At 44.2% G+C, this 22,207-nt stretch overlaps 1 protein-coding gene across 1 annotated transcript in view; it reads right to left on the reverse strand.

Moving 5' to 3' along the window:
• Nucleotides 1-22,207, reverse strand: part of LOC142055669 (syntabulin-like) — a 52,664-nt gene that overhangs the window by 6,476 nt on the left and 23,981 nt on the right. Inside the window, 6 exon segments of the mRNA XM_075089788.1 lie at nt 2,530-2,879; nt 2,882-2,939; nt 2,941-3,607; nt 4,831-4,980; nt 5,974-6,177; nt 9,024-9,123. Of these exon segments, the coding sequence (XP_074945889.1) occupies nt 2,530-2,879; nt 2,882-2,939; nt 2,941-3,607; nt 4,831-4,980; nt 5,974-6,177; nt 9,024-9,123 (1,529 nt within the window).

A 22,207-nucleotide genomic window follows, 5' to 3' on the forward strand; every position in this document is an offset into this window, starting at 1 on the left:
GTGACGGGAACTCTCTTGCTGAGCATAGTTAAATAACTTACGAGAGTTGAGCGGACAGAAGATTTTTAAGGGCAAGAAGCAATTTTGACGTTATTCTGGTGTTAGCGCCTTGTGTCTTAAACATGGACCACGTCCAAAACATGGTTTGAAATGAGTTCAGCCTATTGACATTTTAAATGTAAGTGTAGGTTCATACTGCTTTGTTGCCTGCTTGCTGCAAAAGACACCCACGTAGTCACAGGTGAATCTCTCTCCTAGAACTGAAGATCTAAACTAGTCCTCTAAACTATGCTCCATTTCACCACCGCTCAAAGCAAAGATCACTTAAACAATAGTGGCTGTTAAAGAGAGACCCAAAATTGTGATAAAGATGGTAAAATCCCATATAAAATATTGCGCTCTCAGCCTTGAACAGACATGCTTTGAAGTAGCAATAAGGCATGTTGTGTCATGTGTTCCAGTCCCATCCCCTCCACCCGCCAACCTATTAATTTTGGCCCTTGTGCCCAGGTACTTAAAAGAAAAGCTTTTGAAAGTGACTTTGCAGCAACTATGTATTGCAGTAGTGTCATAAGGCAAGTCAAGTGGCCTGCAGGAACCCAACAAGGTAGGTGAGCGTGGAAGAGGAAGTTGCTGGCAGAGGAAGCAAGGCGCTCTCGTGTTCTCATCTTTGTGAACTCTTGGAGCCTGTGTTACATCAACATGCCTGTTCGATTTCTCTTCCTTAGTGAAATGCTTAATGAACACTAGGGAATCTGTTGCAAACACAAGTAATTCAGAACCCAGGCATTACAAGGATGCAAAAGGTCTCTGAATTGCCTCTGTAAGCATTGGTGCATGTCACCCTCTTGAGTGTTGCAAATGCTCCCCACATGCTGGCCAACTATTCCTCCTTCCTTGTGGCTAATAACTCCATTCTTCCCCAAAGCGGCAGGGCAGTGCATGGCGTTGTCTGGCTTCACTAGGCTTCTTCTGCTCTGGGTTGCACAGAGAAATATTACACTTGCTTTGCTGGAGGGGAGAACAGGAAGCCAGTGAGGTTTAACCGGCCAGAGGTGTTGTTGAAAGGTTGGGTGGAGGCAGGCAAACACCGCTATGTCGCCTGTTGGTTAGCATTGCCCTCCTCTGAACTATGCACGGATTTCAAGTTTTGGACAGGAAGAATTTGTGGTTTGATGGTCACAGTGGCATCTCGGTGGGCACACTGAGACTGCATGGCTCTCAGATTAATTAAACAAGGTATTCTGGACTTCTGTTAAATGCCGGGAAGACTGACACTCTCCTGGCAGCACAGAAATGAGCAGTTACAAGCTTCTGGAAGATTGCATTGAATTAAAGATTAGGCACTTGCATTTGTTAACTCAGCATGGGTGCAGTCATGCAGGTGGCATGTGTGTCCACCGACCAACTGGAGCCTTTTTCTCTGCCTGAGTGCTTAAGCTTGGAGCTGTAATGAAGTTTTTCTCAGCAGAATTCTCTTCTTTGGGTCCTGATGGTTCCTTATGCCCTGATACAGTGCCTCCGCCAGCTCTGCCTGTGCCCAATAGCTCAGCTGAGACCGGCTATTTTATATGGCTTTGCTACAATAAAACACTCACACATTTACCATTTCTAACAGGCTTCATTGAACTTGTGATTATAAAGGTAATTTACAATGAAACAATTAAATAAACAATAAGCTAAAGCACAATACATTTCAAAGGGCTCATATGACTACAACATTCCAACACATTAAAACTTTAAAACAACATTAACACTCAAATTGTACCTACACCTATACTTATCTTTCTAACATGTTTCAAGACTCTCAACAAAGTACCTTTTTGGTTACAGTCCCTGTAAACACACAAGACCAGTGAAACACTCAAGCAATTGTACAACTGAGAAGAACACTACACAAGACAGGAACAAACAATGTGCTGGAAACTGCCTGGGGAATAGGGGGTTTACCTCTAAATTGAACTGACTCTTTGGACAACGAATGGATAACACTAGCATGCTCTCTGGAATACATGTGTGACATCCTTAGCGGGAACAAGCCTCCGTGTCACTCAACACTGTAATTTCACAAAAGTTTTAGGTTAGTGCTGCCTAAAGAAATAGCCCACCTTTCTCTGGCCGTTTGCTCCCGTGCACGTCTCACGCTACTCTTGAGCCAGTGCAAAGTGCTGGTATATTTGCCCAGTGAAGCAGCCAGGGAAACTCATTGAGCTTAACAAACAACAAATTAACATTCAGCAAACAAACATGAAAGAGAACTCACTGTATTCTCCTTGATCTCCCTGGTCATGTTCACTGTGCAGATATGTTGGCACCAGAAAGACACCAGCACGGTGGGGTGGGGGGGTGGGGAACATGGTGACTGGGAGCAGGAGGACTATTTCTGTAGGCAGCAGTACTCTCAAAAAACGCCAGTTACAAACATCCTGTAGAAAGGCTTTACCTTTTCCATTCTGAAACAAGTAACATGTTTTCAAACCGATTTATAGGGCAAATCAAATAGTCAAGAGCAAAACGGTGGACTAGGACAGAACTGCAAAACAACGCTCTAGTACTGTAAATGAGATCTGTTCCTGCTCCATGAGTACTGAAAGGCCGCATGATAGTTGGTACAACAGGGGCTGCTACAGCCAGATCGCTGGCGAGTCTGCTGCTCCAGTATCTCTTCTTTATTCCTGTCTGAGAAACAGTATTGACGTACCCAAAGACTTCATCATCATGAGGTTCTGTAAAATCAAGTTCTTCCACAAAATGGTTTTCATTAACTCCGTGCTCCACCTTCCTGCATGGAGGTGTCACAGGAGACAAAAGGATGGTCGAGTTTGGCTCACCTGGAGTTAAGTCCACTACGATACCAGAATCACTGAGGCTTTTGAGAGAAATTGACCCAATTCCTTCAGTGAAGAAGGCGGGCTTAGAGGACAGGCATCTTGAGCTCTGAGCTCTGAACATGTTTTGAATGAACTGCTCCCCTTCTAGGCTATATGGCACCACATCAGTGTGGATGGTCTGCTCCACCATCATGTTTCTGACTTTCTCCTCCTCCTCCTGGGAAAAAGTTAGTTTTTCATCCAGAACATTTTCAAGCATCTCTTGATTCACAGTAGAATTGGAGGGAGCTGGCTCACTCAACTCAGGGGTTGTGGTGGTCAAACTCTCTTCAAATAAATCAGTCCCGTTAGCTGTGTCCTCATGAAGAAACAGCCCACTATCTGCCAGCTCCTCCAGAGCTTGGTCCTCTGTGGTGGGGCTGTCTGGCACACAACGGCTGGGTCTGGGTCTGGTACACAACGGCTTGCCCTCAGAGTCACATGTGTACTCCGGGCGCTGCTCATCTCTCACAGAGCTCTTCAGGGCCATCTCCATGCTCGACACCAAAGATTCCAGTTTCTTGTTCTCAATGCTTATTTCTAGGAAGTATTTCTGAAATTTTTTGTCTTTCTCAGCCAAGCTGTTCTTCATGCTCTCAATAACTTGCTTGAGTTCTTTAATTTCCCTCCTTGCTTCCAAGAGGCTCAGCTCCATCTCCACATGATTACACTCGTCTTCGATCCAGTCGTCCTTCATACGTTCCACCTGAGCTTTGAGCTTTTCGATTTCTCTTTCCCTGGAGCAAAATAAAAATATCGTAACACTTCTGGTGACTGCCTAGTTAAAGAGTCAACGTGAGGCTCCACCTCACTGGGGTGGCTATGCTGCAAAGATGCTCCAAGGAAGAAGCAAATTCCTCCATGCATCGTTTGCTGCCACCTCTGAGAGAACTGGCAGAGATGTCAGCTGGCTGCCAAGACACACTGGCTGATTCCTAGCTGGAGTCATCAACCTTGCCACACAGCCAGCAGCCTTGTGGGCTATGCTGTGATCCTGGACACTTTGAGGTGAAAGTGGTGGCCTCTGGGTTAGGTCCAACCAGTACAGCGCTTAACATCTCATCTACTGCCTCACCCTGGAGGAAATGACAAACAGCTGCCTGGATGTGTCCCCTGTGCCTGCCAGCAGCTCGTCACGTATAGCCAGAGCCAACAGTGGCCTCAGACAGCAGGATGGCTCAGGGCTGCAGGCACCTGGCTTGCTTTGCACCCGGCTTGCTTTGCACCCCCCCAGCCCAGCATGGATCCAGAGGCTTCTGCCTTCACTTGCAAGCAAGTGGGGAGAAGGGCCCCCTGCGTGAGATCCAGCCCTCACAGGTACAGATGTCGGGCCACCCAAAGCAGGACCAAGGGGTCCCTGGGACTCTACCTTGGGGCTCCATTCAAACAACCCTTTGTGCCCGCTTGGGTTGTGTGTGCTGGAAAGCCAGTTCTCAGAGCACAGCTTTAGTAAAAGAGACAACATCTGTTGCTGTGTAATGTACATTGTTGCTTCTTCGCTTAGCATCCATACAAAGTGCTATTGCAAAAAAGTCCATATCTAAGCAACAAAACCACAAGCGGGCACACTAGTTTGTGTCAGAGCTTTTCTTTCATTAGGGGAAAAGGGGGACATTTTTGGTCGTATTTTCTGAGTGAGGTGGAACTTTTTTTATGTATAAAAGGTCTCAGTGCTAAAGTAGGCTGGTGAAGAACTATCCTTTGAAAGTCTTCTATCGGGAAAGTTCAAAAAAAGGGAAAAAGAGACAACCATATTTGTAACAAAAGTGCACGGTACATATTCACTGAGCACACAATGAAACCTTAAATACCTGAAAACAACCTAATCAGCCCGACCATATTTCAAATCTCTTAATGAAAACTTTACATGGTCAAGAAAAGAGTACAAATGATCAGGACTCCCATCCCTTAATGCTCCTGAATAAATCTTGTCCAGTCTTATTTCTGAAGTGAAATATACCTTTCTGTAACTTTGCACTCGGATTCCTTCAGCTTTTTTTTCAAATGCCGTATTGTAACTTCTTTCTGCTGCAGAGGAGTCAAATACCGCTCCGGATTTTCTGGCTTAGTGCTGCAATTGTGACCACAAGAAATAGATTTCCCTGATCGCCTGAAAAGAAAAAAACCGTCACACCATCACATAACATCACTCCTACAGTTCTTCAGTCCTGGCAAAAAGGAATACATCCCATAGACTGATATGGCGCTTGACTCATTTTGGGCTCCTCAGTGTCCACACAAGTGACTCCCTCTGGCAAACCAAAGTACTTGAGAAAATGGCTGATTTGTGGCTATAGTACAAAATTTACTATTTATCATACTTGTTTTCAGTGCCATTACCTCAAATGAGACATTTAACTTTAAAACACCTAGCCATCTCCTCACCCAAAACGGTGCCCAAGAGCAGGCAGCTGGGCCTTTGGCAAGGGCACCCAGCTGCAGACACAGCCAGGTAAGGAAGCGTACAGACTGAGTTCAGCTCCACATGTGAGTTAAGAAGCCGAGCACCCTGAAACCTACATTAATCCTGTCTAGCTTTAGGTGTGTATCTGACATGCTTGGCTGTTGAGTTGCCTGGGGTGGGAGGAAAGAGAGAGAAAGGGAGGGAGAGAAACAACAATTTCTTCTCTGCAATACGTGTCGCACGCTCCCGCAGGTATTAGTTTTCTTCCCTGTAGAGGAAACTGCACGCAGAGGTACCTAAGGCCGGGCAGGGTGAATTTTCACCCGAGCATACAATATTTTCTATACAACCCCACCCAACTCTCTCCAAAGGAGAAAGGACCTTTCTGTGAAAGAACCAGGAAAGCCACATGAGAACTGACAGCATAAAACCACGGAAAGGAGCCTGCCTTGGAGTGAAAACCAGCTACAAAGTGCTTTGACTAAAAGTAACCTTGAATTTTACAGTACTGAAACAGTAAAACTTTTACATGGGATAGAGCACACTGTTGATTGTCGAGCCACCAATATGAAGAGTCACACCCATGCTGAGGAGCAACACGACCCCTTTGGCAAGCCAGACAACCAGCTGATGCCCCATTTGAGTGCAGAGAAGGTAAGTCAGTGTGCTGAACACCAGGATGCTGAAATAAAGACTTGCCTCGTCACTTGGCTGCTGTCACTTCCTTTGTTTGAGCCTGAGTTGCTTCTGCTGGCTAAAGAAGCCCCATAATTCTGACGGGTGTTCGCAGGACTCGGCTGGTTTTTGCTCAGTGTTGACAAAGGGGCCTTTTCACGGGAAGCAGGTGGGCTGGGTCTGGACTTGTTGGATAAGGATCCATTATTCTGACCATGAAGGCCACAACTGGAGGAGAACCAACATGGTTAAAGCATACTGGATTATCTTTATCACACAACTCATTATGTGTCTTATTTCACGCACAAAGTTGTCTACACACTAAAACAGGTAGATAACTGTGAGTGGCCGGGAAGAAAGTCCTGAAGTCATCAGCCACTGCACACTCTTTCACTGACTGTGGGGCTCTCAGTCTGAATTATGTGATCTAGGGAAACGGTGGCCATTTTCACGTTTCTCTGTGGCTAGCACGGTTCCCACTGACTCCACCAGATCATCCACATTCCCTGAACCTCTGACTCCATTAAGTAATGAGAGGACTGCAGCCTGGGCTAGTGCCAAAAGAACCACGCTTCAGCCTTCCCTGGCCAGACCTGCAGAGAGATGCCTGCTCGTGGAGGTTTGCTCTAAGACTGCTTTCATGTTCCTTGGCAAGCAGCCTGAGGGATCACAGTGTGTGATGAAAACAGATTTGTTTGAGCCACTGTTCCTTTCTCTCTTTGGCATAGAGGGTGCTTCAGCTGCCACTGTCAACTATTCATAGAATCATAGAAGAGAACCATAGAATCATTAAGGTTGGAAAAGACCCCTAGGATCATCAAGTCCAACTGTCAACCCAACATCACCAAGTCTCCTAAACCATGCCCTGAGGTGCCACATCTACACATCTTTTAAGTACCTCCAGGAATGGCGACTCTGCCTCCTCCCTGGGCAGCCTGTTCCAATGCCTGACCATTCATTTGCTTAGATATAGTTCAAAGCCTACTGTGAGCAGGCTGAAATAGTATTAAAATAGACAAAGAAAACCACAGATTTTTTTTTCCTTCCTTCCTTCCTTCCTTCCTTCCTTCCTTCCTTCCTTCCTTCCTTCCTTCCTTCCTTCCTTCCTTCCTTCCTTCCTTCCTTCCTTCCTTCCTTCCTTCCTTCCTTCCTTCCTTCCTTCCTTCCTTCCTTCCTTCCTTCCTTCCCTCCTTCCTTCCTTCCTTCCTTCCTTCCTTCCTTCCTTCCTTCCTTCCTTCCTTCCTTCCTTCCTTCCTTCCTTCCTTCCTTCCTTCCGTTTCCCTCATACGTATCTACCTTTCTTTTCCCACTCTTTATTAAATAACCTGACTGTCGACTGTGGGCTTGAAAGCAACTGGTATCTGTGCTGCTGGCAACTGCCAAAGGACTGAGGTGCTCTGAGCACAGCTTCCCAAGGTGGGTTCCTCGCTTGCTCACTTGGTTTGTCTTCCTGCACTGCTACACTGCTACCTACATCCTCTCATGGAATTGGTTCTTCTAAACTGTAATGAACGGGCTGGTTTCAGAAAAGAAGAAGGCAAATCCAGCCAACCAAAGAGGCTTGAACATAAAAATTTAAATACCACAGCACTATGAAGCAAGAACTCTTCTCAAGATTCCCTAACTTGGTTTCGTCCCTCCTCTGAAAATGGAACAGTTTATAAGGAAGGTGGTTGCTGCAAACCTTCATCACACTGCTGTGGTTTGGGTGATTTTATAATTATTTTACAATGAAGTGCTGGACTGTGGTTTGTGACAACACTGAGATTTTTCAGAGGAAGTTGAGTCAAACAGTTAAAAGAGAACATATCGCAAAGGAGACCTCTCCTTCCACTTCGTACAGTACAGCATCAACTCTTGGGTGAGGCAGAATTCACATAGACTGTGCGTAACGCAGCAATGCAATTGAAGGAGCATTATTACAGAGGACCTCTGTCTAATTAAGTGGGTCAGGATGCTCTAATTTAAAGTTACATTTAAATGCACAGAAATACATGCAATGATACAGAATCTTACTGCAAGTAAGGTGATTTTAGGGCTTCATATTATACTTAGTATTTTTCACACACACACACACACCCCCCAGCCAGTACCTTTACTGGTTAGATTTAATCTAGAGAGTGCTTAGGTAATGTTTATTTTTCTAACAGTCTCATGACACAGATAGGAAACTGCTCATTAAGCATCATTCTGCCGATCTCTGTGCACTGGGGCACACTCCGACCTCAGAGACATCTGTGTGACTTAAGCATAGAGGTATCCCACTGCCAGTCCCGGCCTGCTTGCCAGCACTTCCACAAAGGGCAGGAAACCCGTCCTGTCAATCTGAACTCTTTGCACCTGCTCCAACAAATGTAACCAGCAGGGATTTTGTGGGTGGAGCACAATGTGCGCTGCTCCACCCAAATGTCCTCACCCTCGCATTCACAAGCTCTCTGGATTTGCACTTCACAAATGATAGGGAGAAATCTTACAGAAATCTTTCTTGAAAGATTTGTTTAGATAGATAACTCATTTATATTTTTTTTTTTTATTTGCATATAGTTTTAGTTACAGAAAGGTTGGGCAAGGGTGTTGAATACAAAAGCATCAAAGGCAATATTGTCTACTTCTTCCTACAAAAAATAAGGTCATGACCTGGAAAGGGACATGCCAAGCTGACAGTTTATTACAAAGAGAAAACAGTGATAAGACCAAAAGGTTAAGGTTAACTTCTTAGAGGTACTGCTGTTAAGCAACATATACCCAGTTGTCTCCTCCTCCACTCCAGCTGAAGTCTTTTCTGTCTTACCTGAGGGTATCTCCCATACTTGTTATGAACAAACAACAAAAAAATACCTGTCAGCTGATCTGGCCTACTGACATGTTTTGGTCTCAAAAAATATAGCTTTTTTTTCCCCTTTCTCATATTACAGTTCTCATCAGCGTAAGTGCTGCCCAAGAGCATAGTGTTAGCCAAATTGTTTCAAAACTCACACTAGTGGTATTTTATGTATTAGCTGCAAGGCCTTACATAGTAGTCTCTCTCTGCACTAGCAACTCTCTCACTCTTCAGGAAAAATTGCTTTGCTTACTTGTGAGAAAAAGACCTTTTGCTTCCAGCAGCCGACACATGGGCTTCAGGCACTGAGGTACAGCCTGTGTTGCTTGAAGAGCTAAAATTGGTTTTAACCCCTGGAAAAGAAAAGGGACGAGTAAAAACACAGTGGAAATCATAACTCAAAGGCTGTTTTAAAAATCACAATGAACAACAGGCATCATCCCTTTGCCCATCCTGTGTGAATTTTAGCAGTTGCATGAATTTTCCAACATCCCTGATGTCAAGCACGTGATTTGTTCTGGATTTGCAACGTTTCTTCAGAAGTGGCACTTAAACAAGAGCAGAGAAAAACCATTTGGACACAAACCCCTCACACTAAAGAAGCCCTTTTAGGACACGGCTAGGAACATTTGTTGTGACAACCTGTTTGCTTTCTTACAGCCGTCAATACAAGAATCAGGCTGCTCACATGGCTCCTGCAGCAGCACACAACTGTCACTGCAGATTTCGCTTGCTTTAAACCATATGAAAAGACTACGCGCTGGGGGAAAAGCCGCTTCCATTTTGGTTTCTGAGACGATGTACACATACATGCATATGTACATATAAATGTGTATAGGCTAATAGGGTATATGTGTCTGCGTATGTACACACATATGCAGGTTCTCGTGGCACACAGAAGGACAGTAAAGCAGCTCTAATAGCCTTAAATCAATCCAATAATCACGCGCGGCTCTCAAGTGCTTCTGGGGTGTTAAGCCATCTACCTGATTTCTGACTTTCTATGGATCACAGCTTTTATTTCCCAAGCCCTGGCATGTACAGGGAAAACCGCTTTCATTTTGCTACAATCAGTAGTAGGTAGAGCTACTAAGAAAGTCTTATCACCTGGAAAAATACCCACCCTAAAGTTAGGATTTTTTTCAGTCTGTCACTCAAATGGCAGATGTCCAAAGCCATATCTGGGCCTTACACTGCAAAGCCACAATATTGTACGATGACTTTAATCTGAGGGAATGGAAATAACTTTCCAACATCCTTTAAACAGCTGGTCGGGGCGAGCATCTCTCACCTGAGAATTTCTGGGCACCGTCTCACGCACAGACACCCCCAGCCAGCAGCTGCAGACTTACCATGAACCCCATTTTTGCTATATTTTCCATGATGCATCTGCAGATACCATCATCCCCCACTGGGGTGGATAAACCTTCAGCTGCACAGTCTTTCTTAAATCCTTTGCAGAACTGATGGTGATGTGCACGGCTTGTACCCCAGTTGACTAGGTTTGTCGCTGTGACAATGTGATTGCGAACCTCACACATCTAAGTCCCAGAACAAACCACCTAAGCAGCATTAACCATGAAAGAGGCTGCCATTTCTCAAAAACCATTTCTTTTGTCTGAACTGGCTATAACACTTGTTTTGCCCTGATCTGAGACTCCCCTGACTAAGAGGATTGTCTTACCCAACATTTCCCACAAAGGATACCACATATTGAGTCATCAGCTTAAGCGGGATCTCAGTTGAAATTCATTCATACATATATTTCCATGCTGCAGCCACTCAGTGTCACAGTGCTGGCAGGCAAGACAACTTGGCACTATGCTCTGACGGAAACGCTCATGCCACGCGTAGTGGCATCCAACACTGAGAGGCCCGTCACTCTGGCCCCAGCCCACCTTGCAGCAGGCTACAAGCAGCAGCACACCCACTCCCTAGGAGCAGAGCTGTGCACCGCTCTGTGCAACGGGAAGAACAACACAGTGATGGCCAACAAAGTACTGCAACGTTTTCCAGGATTGCTTCTTGCCTGCAAGACACTGGAGTGAAATAGTGCAGTATCAAGTGCTGTCCCTGCACTTTATTGCTCAGTGGGCAACGGCACTGAGCTAAGAGAGTGCTGCAAACAGCATCATGCTTTCTGCACTGCCTTTTAGCCTCCTTGCTGCCCTGACAGCACCACTACAGTCACCTAGCTCTAGCTGACATGGAGGGGAGAGGGGAGCCTGCAACCCCACGACTGCATGCTGTGCTGCCCATGATGAGGAGTGCAGGCAGTGCCAGCTGGCACAACCCAGGCAGAAGCAGAAAAGGCAGTGACGGTACGCCAGACGTGTGTGCACATCTGCCCCATGGGTTGGAGGACCACTGCTTAGGGAGCTAACACCGTCCTGCCACAGCACTGCAATTGGCTGGGCAAGGTAGAACAGCTTAGGTATACTTGGTCTGCCAGGACAGTATGCAACCGCATCACATACGTACTTATGTATATGGAGCCAGTATATACATTTCTTACACAGATCCACACAATAACCATACATGCATGCCTGGAGTATAGCATCCCAGTCTGCTATTTATAGCCATTACAGATGGTTGGATACCTTGTGGCATGGTCTTCTGGCCTCAAAAGTCAAATTTTGCTTGCACTTGAGCATGTAATATTTTTCCTTCTATAAGAATAAAGCTCAAACTTTCCTGCGTGCATTTGATTGTCCATGTGCTATCTAAATGGTAAGGTTACAACATAGAAAAAAGGAAGAAGTAATACCTGTGACAGGAACACTGACAGCTGAGCAGAACTGGATTCCTAAAACTCAGGATGCATCTGAGTTTAGTAAATCTTTTAAGCTAATTTAGTCTTTTTGTGTAAGTCTTTCTTATTTGCAACTTCACCACTCTTTCATAGCTGCCAAAATATAGAAACCACAGAACTACCTATCTTCTGACTCCATAAACATGACCTCTTAATATATATCTATGTGTGTGTATATATAGATATAAAAATCATTCTTGATGCTAGGTTTGCATATAGTCACCCAGTGAATCAGAGCTGTAAATGAAACAGCGCTGACAGAGACAGCTTGTCCTCAGAATGTAAAGCACTTCAATTTGCTGAGCTTCCGTGCCTTCAAAAGCATCCTGTTACACAGCAAAGAGACGAAAACACAAAATAATATAAGTTCACCACTCCAGTGCAGCTGCTAGAGGAATAAGTAGCATGCTGTCCCTGTAGATAGCTTTATTTAGAGACCCCAAGGGAAGAGAGGGGGCCTGACTGCATAAGAACTTCCAGCAAAGCCATTAGAAACAGCTGGAAAAGTAGAGATAATTCAGTTGTAATGCCCTTTATTGAAAGAATCTGTATTTTTAAAAGACTAAGTTTAATTTATCTTAAAACTTTTAACTCACAGCTACATCTCCAGTTTCAATCTTTCACAGCGTAAGCAGTAATATTTCCAGGAAACATTTTTGCTACTTCTTTTCTATTTAATACGGGGTTGTTCCTGCAAGATTGTTTTTGTACACCACAAGCAATCTAGGAAAGAAAACCAGACTGCTCACATGCACGAACAAATGTAAGAAAAAGAAGCTGCACAGAAGTGATGAAGTCTTGCTTCAGCATTTCCGGCTTTTCTTCAGATAACACCCTTTAAAAAATGACCCATGTTGAGGGCAAAGGCTCCCAGCAGGGAATGTACTCAATTCACAGTGTCAAGCTCAGCCGACAGCGTGATTTTATTCCAGTCCCTGGCCTTTGACTTACCATGCGATTTACTATTACTATACATGAGACTCTTGCCTTGCACTTTGCTATAAATTTCACATCCAACAGTAACTGCGTAAATGCAGATATAATCCTGGGAGCAAGGATCAGGACTCTCGTCCACGTAGACTGCTCTATTCTTTGTGTGACAGAGAAGCTGCTCCCATGTGCTCTGCCGCTGCCCATGTCCGACAAGATACCCTCTACTACCACGAGGTCTAAAGCCAGTGGAGGAAGCTGATGATGCTCTGTAGGTTGCAGTGGTTGAGAACTCTTGTGAGAGGTGTGGATTTGAACTCCTTTGGTCTAAGGAGGGCACTGAACTCAGATCTTTTCCCCGAGCTCTACTTGCTCAGCTGCCACACAAAACAGGGTGGGTGGTAGCACCAGTGCTGGCCGTAGTTCAAAGCAATGAAACGTGCTGGTTGCTGGCACTCACAGAGGTGGTCTGGCTCTGGTACAGAGGTTCAGAGTGAATGTGAGGCACGTGCATGGGCGCAAGCAGGGTACAAGTAGGTGGCCAAATCTGGGAGACGGGCACGCCTCTCTGGCCTCTCCTGTGGACTGGGAGAGGTGCGTTCCTGCCTGGCATGCTCTCTGCTGTGAATCTTGGATTGTAGTACCTAACCACCCCCTCTTATTTTATATGCAGTTTAGTCATCAAGCTCAGACTTGCAAGTTGTGCTCCCAGAATGACAGTGAGATCCTGAGCACAGCAATGCCTGGCATCAGCATCCCCTCCCCTATCCCACTGCGCTGGCCAAAGAAGCTATCGCTTATCACTCTTGGGTGGACATCTACCTGACTGCTTGCCTGTGCCCTCTCATCAGACAGATCTGTTAATCATGTTGCAGCTGATTGCACAGCGCAGTAACAGCTGATAAATTGGCAGCTGGCAAACATGCAGTCAGAGAAGATGTGGAGCAAAACTTTCAGTGTGGGTGACCATCAACTGTTCAAACCTGCTGGGTGAGGGGACTTCCAGCTCAATACCAGGCAGAAGACTTTGGGGAAGAACTTCAACGCAGATCCTGCTTCCCTGCATTTAGATCTAAACTTGATTTTACTTGATCCCCTCAATTCATAGTGCTGGTTGTGTGATCTAAACTAATTATGTATCTTGATTTTTGCTCATCTAGTTCACCTACTTTTCTTACTTTGGAAGAAAGTTTGTTATCAAATAATCAAAATTTATCTCATTAAGCAGTTTTCCAATCTCATCTAAATACTATAGCTTTGGTAGTAATCTGAACTGCATTCATGCAAAGTATAAGCACTGCAGATCTCAAAATAAATATGGAATGTGGCTTGTGTATGCTGTGAAACCACAGTCAGTCAAGCTCATCTCTAAAAACAGTCACTACAAACTAATTACTGAGATTGGCTGAGAGCCATCATGTAGACTCTGCATATCACTGTATCCTGAGCCAGCATTTTTCTTCATTGTTTTTAATTCATGGATTTGCAGAGCAGCCACGAGCAGATGTTGGAACAGACAAAGAGCATTACATAGTGGGTTTTTTTCCTGCTTTATATACCTTACAGAGATTCTTCGTACGGATATTAGCCTGACCTAATTATTTTTTGTGATTCTATACGCAGTTTGAGCTCTTCTAACACCAATTTAGAACAGCTGCCAGCAATTTTCCCTTCTCATCCTGAAATGACCTTTGTTGGGGGAACACATGTTCACGGAGAAGAGAACAGTCTGGACAACTTATCTTTCTGTTCAAACCAAAAGGCTCTTTCGATCAGAGATGGAAGGATGCTACTTTGCTACTCCAACCTCATTAGAAACATTGAGACTGGAGGTTCAAGAAATACCAATAGATGTATAACATGATACTCAACTTGTATATGACAGTTTTGGAAAAACCTCCGTGATGTGTAAATCCACTTACGGACAAGTCTTTAATAAGGAAGCATGTGGTGTCACCTCAGGAGTTTTCTCATATGCCTGGCAGTACTACCTGGTCTGCTTGAATAGAAATGAATAGGCTGGTCAGAAGTACTTTTAGAAGCTGGAAAACACCATCTTTGGCAGGGATGACTTAACAGGACACAGAAAGGGAGTGAACTCAGTCATAGACTAGGTCAACATCCCAGCCGTCCCGTTATGTTGGTGGCAGAAGTTTAACAAAGGGCTTTCAGAGGCCTCTTCAACACATCTCCTAAATCTGGTTCCAATGCACAAGGAGGAGAGAGGCTGGCTGGTGCACAGCAACAAACCCCGCAGGCATGCATTCACAGCAGCAAATGCTGCAGGTATGTGTCCGCAGCATATATGCAAACGCATGAAATCACATGCTCAACCTGATTCAGCTGAAAGCTTTTGCACAATCACCCTTAATATAAGGCACATGGTTTTCATTCTAATGTGCATAAAACATTTTAAATCAGTTTTACATGTTTTCAACAGGGAAGAGAAAACCACCAGAATGAGAAACATATCTGAGAGGTAACTAACTAAGCAGCCCTGCAATCCCAGGATCAAAAGCAAAATTTGTCATAAAGCTAGTCAAACATTTACTGTAACGCACACCTTGAAATTATTACAAAAAACTAATAGAGATCAAGTGCCATCTACTGAAACGAACAGTAAAACCCTACCCAGTATATTGATAGGTTGCCTAAACTATATTTCTATAGTTATAAAGAAAGACAAGGTGGGTCTCAAAGCAATGAATGTCAAGTTACGACTGCTGTCATTTGCTTGTTTTTCCCCCCAGTAGCACTCTTAGCATTAAGGAACACTAAGGACAGACATGAAGCCTGTGCTTTTTCAGCCTATTAATCCTTGAGGGTTTGCGGTCACACCGTATTCTGCCAACTTGAACAAAGACTCACAGCGTGCCAGGTGCCCAGACTTCGAAAGCCAACAACTTCCTATTACTTAGAGAATTTCAGAAGGGAGGAACAGACGACCTGTAATGAAATGCCTCAACATGGAAGCAAGACAAGGCTTGTAATCCAAATAAAATACAAAACAAACTCTGCAGAATTTTCATTTCCTTTAAACACAACTTACATAACAGTACACCTAAGATACGGTATTATATGGTACATCTACTGTTTTGTTACAACACATTAAAAGTAATACATTTCAAGCTCCTTGGGGAAGCGATGTCCACCTTGCAGCGGCTGGAGCAGGATTTATGAAAGGATGCCAGGGCCCCAGCTCCACGGGGGGAATTTTGGAAGTAGCACTCTCCCTATCTGCCACCTCACTTGAGAAATCCCGCTCTCAATCAGCAGAGTGTCTCAGCTATGTGAAACTCTTGTTTCTGGGCATGCCTAGAAGCAGGTCAGCTTTAAAAGAGCTCGGTGCCTGGCTCCTCTCCAAAGACCAGGCTGGGTGTTTCACACTACACAAAAGACATCAGGGTCCACACAAAAGCAGCCCAAGCAAAGCTCTCTTCTGCTCTCTGCTTTACTGGAGAAAGGATCCACCTGGGGTTTGCAGGGCCAGATTTAGCTTTGAACTGGGAGGAGGCTGCACATCATCTCCCCATCACACCACCTGGGACACGCACTGCGTCCAGCTGTAAGAACCAGGGGAGGAGATGGGGTTCCTGTCCTCTCAGCTTATCGGGGCCTTCTCCAGCTCCTCCACAGATTCACCCAGTTTAGGGTGCCTGCACGTCTTTGTCACCCGTTGCTACATACATAGTGGAATCCAAACAGGCCTGAATTTCCCACAGCTCCCCTGCCTCCATCAGGAGACCCTGCCTAACCCCTGCAGCCAACACACCTGAGAAAAGTAAGTTCTACAATCTAGAGTTTTGGGCAAAGTTGGGCAACCTCTGTCTAGTTGCTCTATCAGATGCTGGGTTTTATTTTCTTTTCATAATTGTGGTTTATTTATTGGAACAGGGACTGGGCATGCATTTCCCCCTTCTTCCAGGCTCTTCCTAATCTCAGAATCATAACGACAGGTGAGGACCAAAAGAGATTGAAGGCATCTAAAACACAGCTTCCCCAGGATTTATATAGCTAGGTACGTAAAAGCAAGCAAATGTTCAAAATGCCACCGCTATCTGCAAAGTCCTGCTTAGTTGTTTATGGCTGAGTTTCCACTGTTGAGCCCATTAACCACCAACTTCCCCAATGTCCATATACCACAGTGAAACCAAATCAGTCAGATTTGCATGGCTAAGATAAAGACGTTCCCTTAGCTTTCTATGCCTGCATACAAATACAGATATATAAACAGAAGGAATATAGAGACATATCCACTCAACACTGCTCAAAAAGGATTAAAAGATGTCACTCTAAAGCACAAAAAAAAAAATTCTGAGTGATTTGGTCACCAAAAAACAAAGTTCAGAGAACACTGAAACTATTTCTGATTTTAATTCAAACATGGCCAGATAGTGGAAAAACAGAATTTTCTACTTTCTGTCTGAAATGATGCTCTAAATTTTGAAAACTGTCAAATTCCTTTCTTCTTTTAAAAAAGGGGTACAAATATTTTGATATTTTTATTGCTTTAATTTAACTAATTCCTAATTAAAACTAAATCCTTTCCATTTTTTAATTTAAAAAAAATTACATTTAAAAATTAAAATTAAATAAATTGATTTAATTAAATAAATTTAAAATATAAATTTTAAAATTTAAAAATAAATTTAAAATGTATTAAATTAAGTACATTAATTAAAGCCTTAAAATATCTCTAAGCATTCTAAATATTTTAGATTGAAGATTGTCTTTGTTCAGCCTGAGAGAAAGGCTTTCTTTAATGTTTTGATTTGGTCAACAACAATGATGACAGGATTACAGGGCACTGTTTATGAAGGAAGATTAAGGGAATACAATTTGTGTATTCTAATCAGTCTGGCAACACTCTATCATGGGGTGGAGGAATACAGCTGGAAAACTGTAAAGAAAACCCTTTAACAGCAACACAGGATTCTGGCTATCATGCATGTTATGTCATGAAAAATTACTTTAAATAAAAACGGATGTTTGGTGGAAGTGCTCATAGTAGAATGTAGCTGGAGGATGTTCAGAATATTTTAACCAGGGCATCAGAAAACTATTTTCAACATTGGCATAAATAATACAGATTGTAAATTACAAGCAGAGCACCAAGAAAAAAAAAAAATCTCCTAAGAGAAGATTTATAATGGCCTTTCCATAGGCACAGTATTTCCTTCCATACAGGTGAAGCGGGTTGAAAACCACGGAAAACAGCCAGAAAGAGCAGAACATTTGCTGCAGTAGATACACAAATTGCAAAGCCTGCTCCAGCTTGACCTCACACATATTTTAAAACAAATACTTAAGAGCGTGCAGTGTGTATAGCATCGGTTTCTCTTATTTGACTCATATTCCATAACGAATGAGCAGAAGAGAGAAAAAAAGCTTCTTAAATATAAAAAAGACTTTTTTTTTTTTTTACTAAAGATCACAGCTCTTGCCATCTTCCATACCTGCCTCAACTCTGACCTCTAAACCTCAGTGCCCTTCTTACGCCAGGAGCTCAGCCACCTTTTCCAGATGGAGGAGGAGCATGTCCCCACAGTCCCCAGGAGACCTGCATCTCTATCAAAAGGCATTTGGCACTAAAAGGTGAATTGGCTGGCACAGGTCTCACCTTGTCCAACAGCCCAGCGGCTGAGGCGCTCCCTGCAAAAGTCCCATATCTGCATCCCCTACTTACTCAGATTTGCAGTTGGAGCCGTGGCTTTCTCACGGACCACGTGCGAGGCTGAGCTTGAGGTTGCAGGCGTCCTGAGGCGAGAATCTCCCTTTAACAGTTGGCGTCCCACTTTCAGGAGATCTGGAGTGGTATCAGGACAATTAATGGGCCAGAGAGAGAGAGAGAGAGAGAGAGAAGAGTTATGGTGTGCCTGCTGGGTACTTGGCTTCAAACCCCCAGTACAAGAGTAACTAGATTATACAAAGTGGAAGAGCTTCCCTGGGAGCAGACTCCCTGCATCCCCTCAGCCTGCTCAGCGGCCTGCTACTAGGGCACTCGTCTCCTTTGTGCTCAAGTCCAGCCTCCAAAAGAGGCAAACAGACCTAAGTAGAAGTTTCTTTTCCCTTTACTGAACTAAGTAACAGGCACCTCCTTTTAATGTTCTTTTCCTTTGTCAGGAAGGACATAAGCACCTAAGTGCGCAAGATTTGTGCCCGAGACCCTGAATTGTAGGTGGCCTGTGCCACCAGCCCAGAGCTGAGCAGATCATTGCTTAGGACAGATGGGATTCAGGCTTTCGCCTTTTACTTGCCCATTCCTCCTTTGTAACTTGCTGACTTCTTTTCGGGATCCTCTATTATCTCTGTGATGTCTGGGTGCCTGCTGCAGCCCGAGAGTCTTCTGAACAAAAGGAGATATATGTCTTGAGGGGCCTCAGCCCAACCAAGCAACATCAACAATAATTTTTTAGAAAGGGTGGATCATACAATCTGTGACATTTTTCTAGAACACTTTAATTTAACAGGAACTTGCAGATTTGGGTTCAAAAATACAAAAACACTTGAAAGCCAAAACAGTCTTTGCAGGTGCTACTTTGTTTATTCTTCTTTGAAAGAAATACGTGGCCCTTTGAATATGTTATCCACACCAATTCAACTCAATTTGTTGAAATTCAAACTCTAAATCTAAAACATATAAAAATCCTAAATAAAAAACGATAGCGCTATGCTCATAATTTTTCAAAGATGCTTTTTCAGCATCTTTTGCTGAAAATATTTGTCTTCCAATTATATTCCGTTCTTATCTCTTGGAAGTTATACAGCACTTTTTTCACTTCAGTGCAATTCAGTTAGCTTATACCCTAAAAATTCTTCACTCCTGCTAACAAAATTCACGGTGCAACGGGAGATACAGGCTGTCCATGTGCAATGCTAGGTGCCTTGGGCAGCGGTCCTCAGAAACAGGACAAACGGACAGTGCCCAAGCCTGTGAGGGATGAACAGGAGAGGAAAAGGCATCTAATTAGACTTACTTGAAGATCCAAGCGTGATCTTCAAACACAAACTTTCTTCCGCAAATGAATGTCTAAGACTGGGTTTCCTTTCTGTTAAACAAAACAAAACAAAAAAAAAAAAAAAAAAAAAGAAAAAGAAAAGAGACAGAAACCGTACTTGGCTTCAGTAAAGGCTAACAGCAGAGCTGTCATAGACCTGATGAGGAGCACAGGAGATTGGGGTGGGATTCATCTGACTAAGCATGGATGTCTCTAATGTAGACACCCATGTCTGAGCCAGCCTCGGTCCCATATTTAGGCAACCGAGAGTTCGTCAATATAACCAGTGAGTTCAAGGTACTCCCTCACCCCCGAAACAGCTCCCACAACGGCCAGGAGAGAAATGGCAGATTCACCTGTTCAAGCTGTTCCACTTCTGATCAGCGATGGGACCAGTCACTGGAGCAGACAAGGGGGGCGCCCCCCCATCTGCAGCCCACAGCTCCTGAAGGTTGTCTAAGGAGACCCGTAGATTCGGTTTTCACCTCTTCTGAATCACAAATACCGAGGGATTTACCCCAGGCAGAGGAGCCCCAGCGGGATCCGCCGCCTGCGCTGGGTCCGTTGACCCAACTGGCAGGGACCGGTCAAAAACTGCCACAGGGGGGACCCAGGCGTTCCGATGCACGCGGAGGGGGCTGGGCTATGCAAATGAGGGAACCCCCCAGCAGCCGCTTCCCCCCTGCTGCCAGCCGCCAGACCTCACAGCACCAGCTGCTACAACACACCAAGCCTTCACAGGGTGACGCCTCTCTGTGCTCAACTCCGGGATGCAAGCTTCGAGGTTAGCGCGGGCTTCAGCCTGGGCACGGCATCCTCGCTCACGGAGGGCGACATGTGCGTGCTCATTTCCCTCTGAAAGAGTTAAAAATAACATTAGAAACCCTCAAGCTGACACAACAACATCTTCAACTCGTTTAAACTAGACACAGGAGATGTTTCTGTGATCCTAGTTTTTAAGAACAAAATACATGCTTTTTTGAGCCTTCAGCCGTTTTAATGCTGACTGTACTCCAGCAGTGCTTATTGAGAATGAAATCCATGTGCAGAAAAAGTAAGGATCTCCCTTAGCTGCCTGTGTCTGGGTACCTATTGGTGCTCAGTTAGTATCTGGAAGTGTCTTAGACTGGAATCATTTTTGTGTAGTAATGGAGGGCTGTGTTCCGTTAAGTAACAGGGAAGACTATATCCTGTGACCTTTTCTCTGGTGGCTTGGTATTTATGTGTAGCAGTTGAAATAAGCCCAATATGGCTTCCTGGACACCAAAGCGTTCTGGAAGACAGTGCTGAGCAGTAGGCTACTAGTGCCTGCAAAGTTCCTGTAGTCTCTTTCTTCCCCACTCCCCAGCAGATTCTGGGCTGAGATGCACCCAAATTTTCCAGGCAGTGATCAACATAGTGGACGATAAAATGGATTTTCCTTTAAACTGGATTTTCAGTTAATTGAAGTTAGTTAGGACTTGGTTGCTTCTGCAAATTGTAGATACCTATCTGCACCTTTAGACTTTCTAAATGCCAACGAATTTATTTTTTTTCCCAACAGGAACAGTCAAGCTAAATGCTCTTTGGCTGAATAAGCAGCACTGTATAAAATGTCTCGTGTGTGAAAATGTTTTTTGTGCATTTATAATCGTGTTGAAGTAAAAGAATAGTATGAAGTCGTTCTTCTTACAGTTATTCAGTAGGTCTACAGTAAGTAAAAACACGCTGGAATAAGAAGGTCTGCTAAGAGTGTGCTAACAGTGATTATAATTAGTGTTCTGTTAACCAGTGAGTTGGGTTTTTCCGGGCATAAATTGTGTTAGGAATGCAAAGCAAGGCTGACATCAGGAATGAATACTTCCCTGGTTTAAACAGCTTGCATCATTCCATCCAAACTCCGCTCAAATTCTTGCTTTGGAACCCAGAAAGAATGAGTCACCTGTGGCTGTAGTTCATCATAGGTGCCTCTTTATTGAGAAACGAAACCTTTTCTGAGCCTGAAAGGTCGTAGCTTTATGTTGAATACGCATAGGAAGTTTGGAATAGAGATCAATGTTTGGAATAATGACCAAGTAAAAGAGCAGTGAAAAGGTAATCACTTTGTGGTTGTATTTATTGCTTGTATTTATTTTTCAGTGACTTCAGTTCCTCTGTCTGAGGTAATGTGAAGGTCTCCTCTCATTTGGATGCTACTGGAGTCCAATAAAATTACTCAGCCAGCGGAGTGCATGGAAACCACCTCTCTGTGCAGAGGAGTTGTGTGTTGTGCAGTTTATAGGGTGGGGCAGAAACATGACCTGCTGTGACTGTCCTCGCTTCAGAATTGCAAATGAATAGCAGCACTGCTTAACGCCTCATGTGGCTTTTTGGAATACCGCTGCCTTTACATGCAGGCTAGTGCGCATATACCGTCTTCCTTTCTGCATCGGTTCAGAGGTGCAGGGAACATACAAAAATCTGCTACTGTAAAGTGGCAAACATTATTACTCTGCATATGCTAGACTGACAGCACTGTCACCTACCTGGCCTTCTGGTGGAATGTACAACAGTGGGACATCACCTCAAAAACACCGTTGGGAATTCCGTTAACTTGGGAGGTAGATCCTGATGCAAATTACTAATTTCATTCTTCCATGACAGACAGCAGAGCAGCTTAACAGAGCATAGGGAAACTTCTGGCCATTAATAATCAATGAAGGGAAACGGTGAAGGTAC

This window comes from Phalacrocorax aristotelis, chromosome 3 (genome assembly GCF_949628215.1).
Source record: "Phalacrocorax aristotelis chromosome 3, bGulAri2.1, whole genome shotgun sequence".
NCBI lineage: Eukaryota > Metazoa > Chordata > Aves > Suliformes > Phalacrocoracidae > Phalacrocorax > Phalacrocorax aristotelis.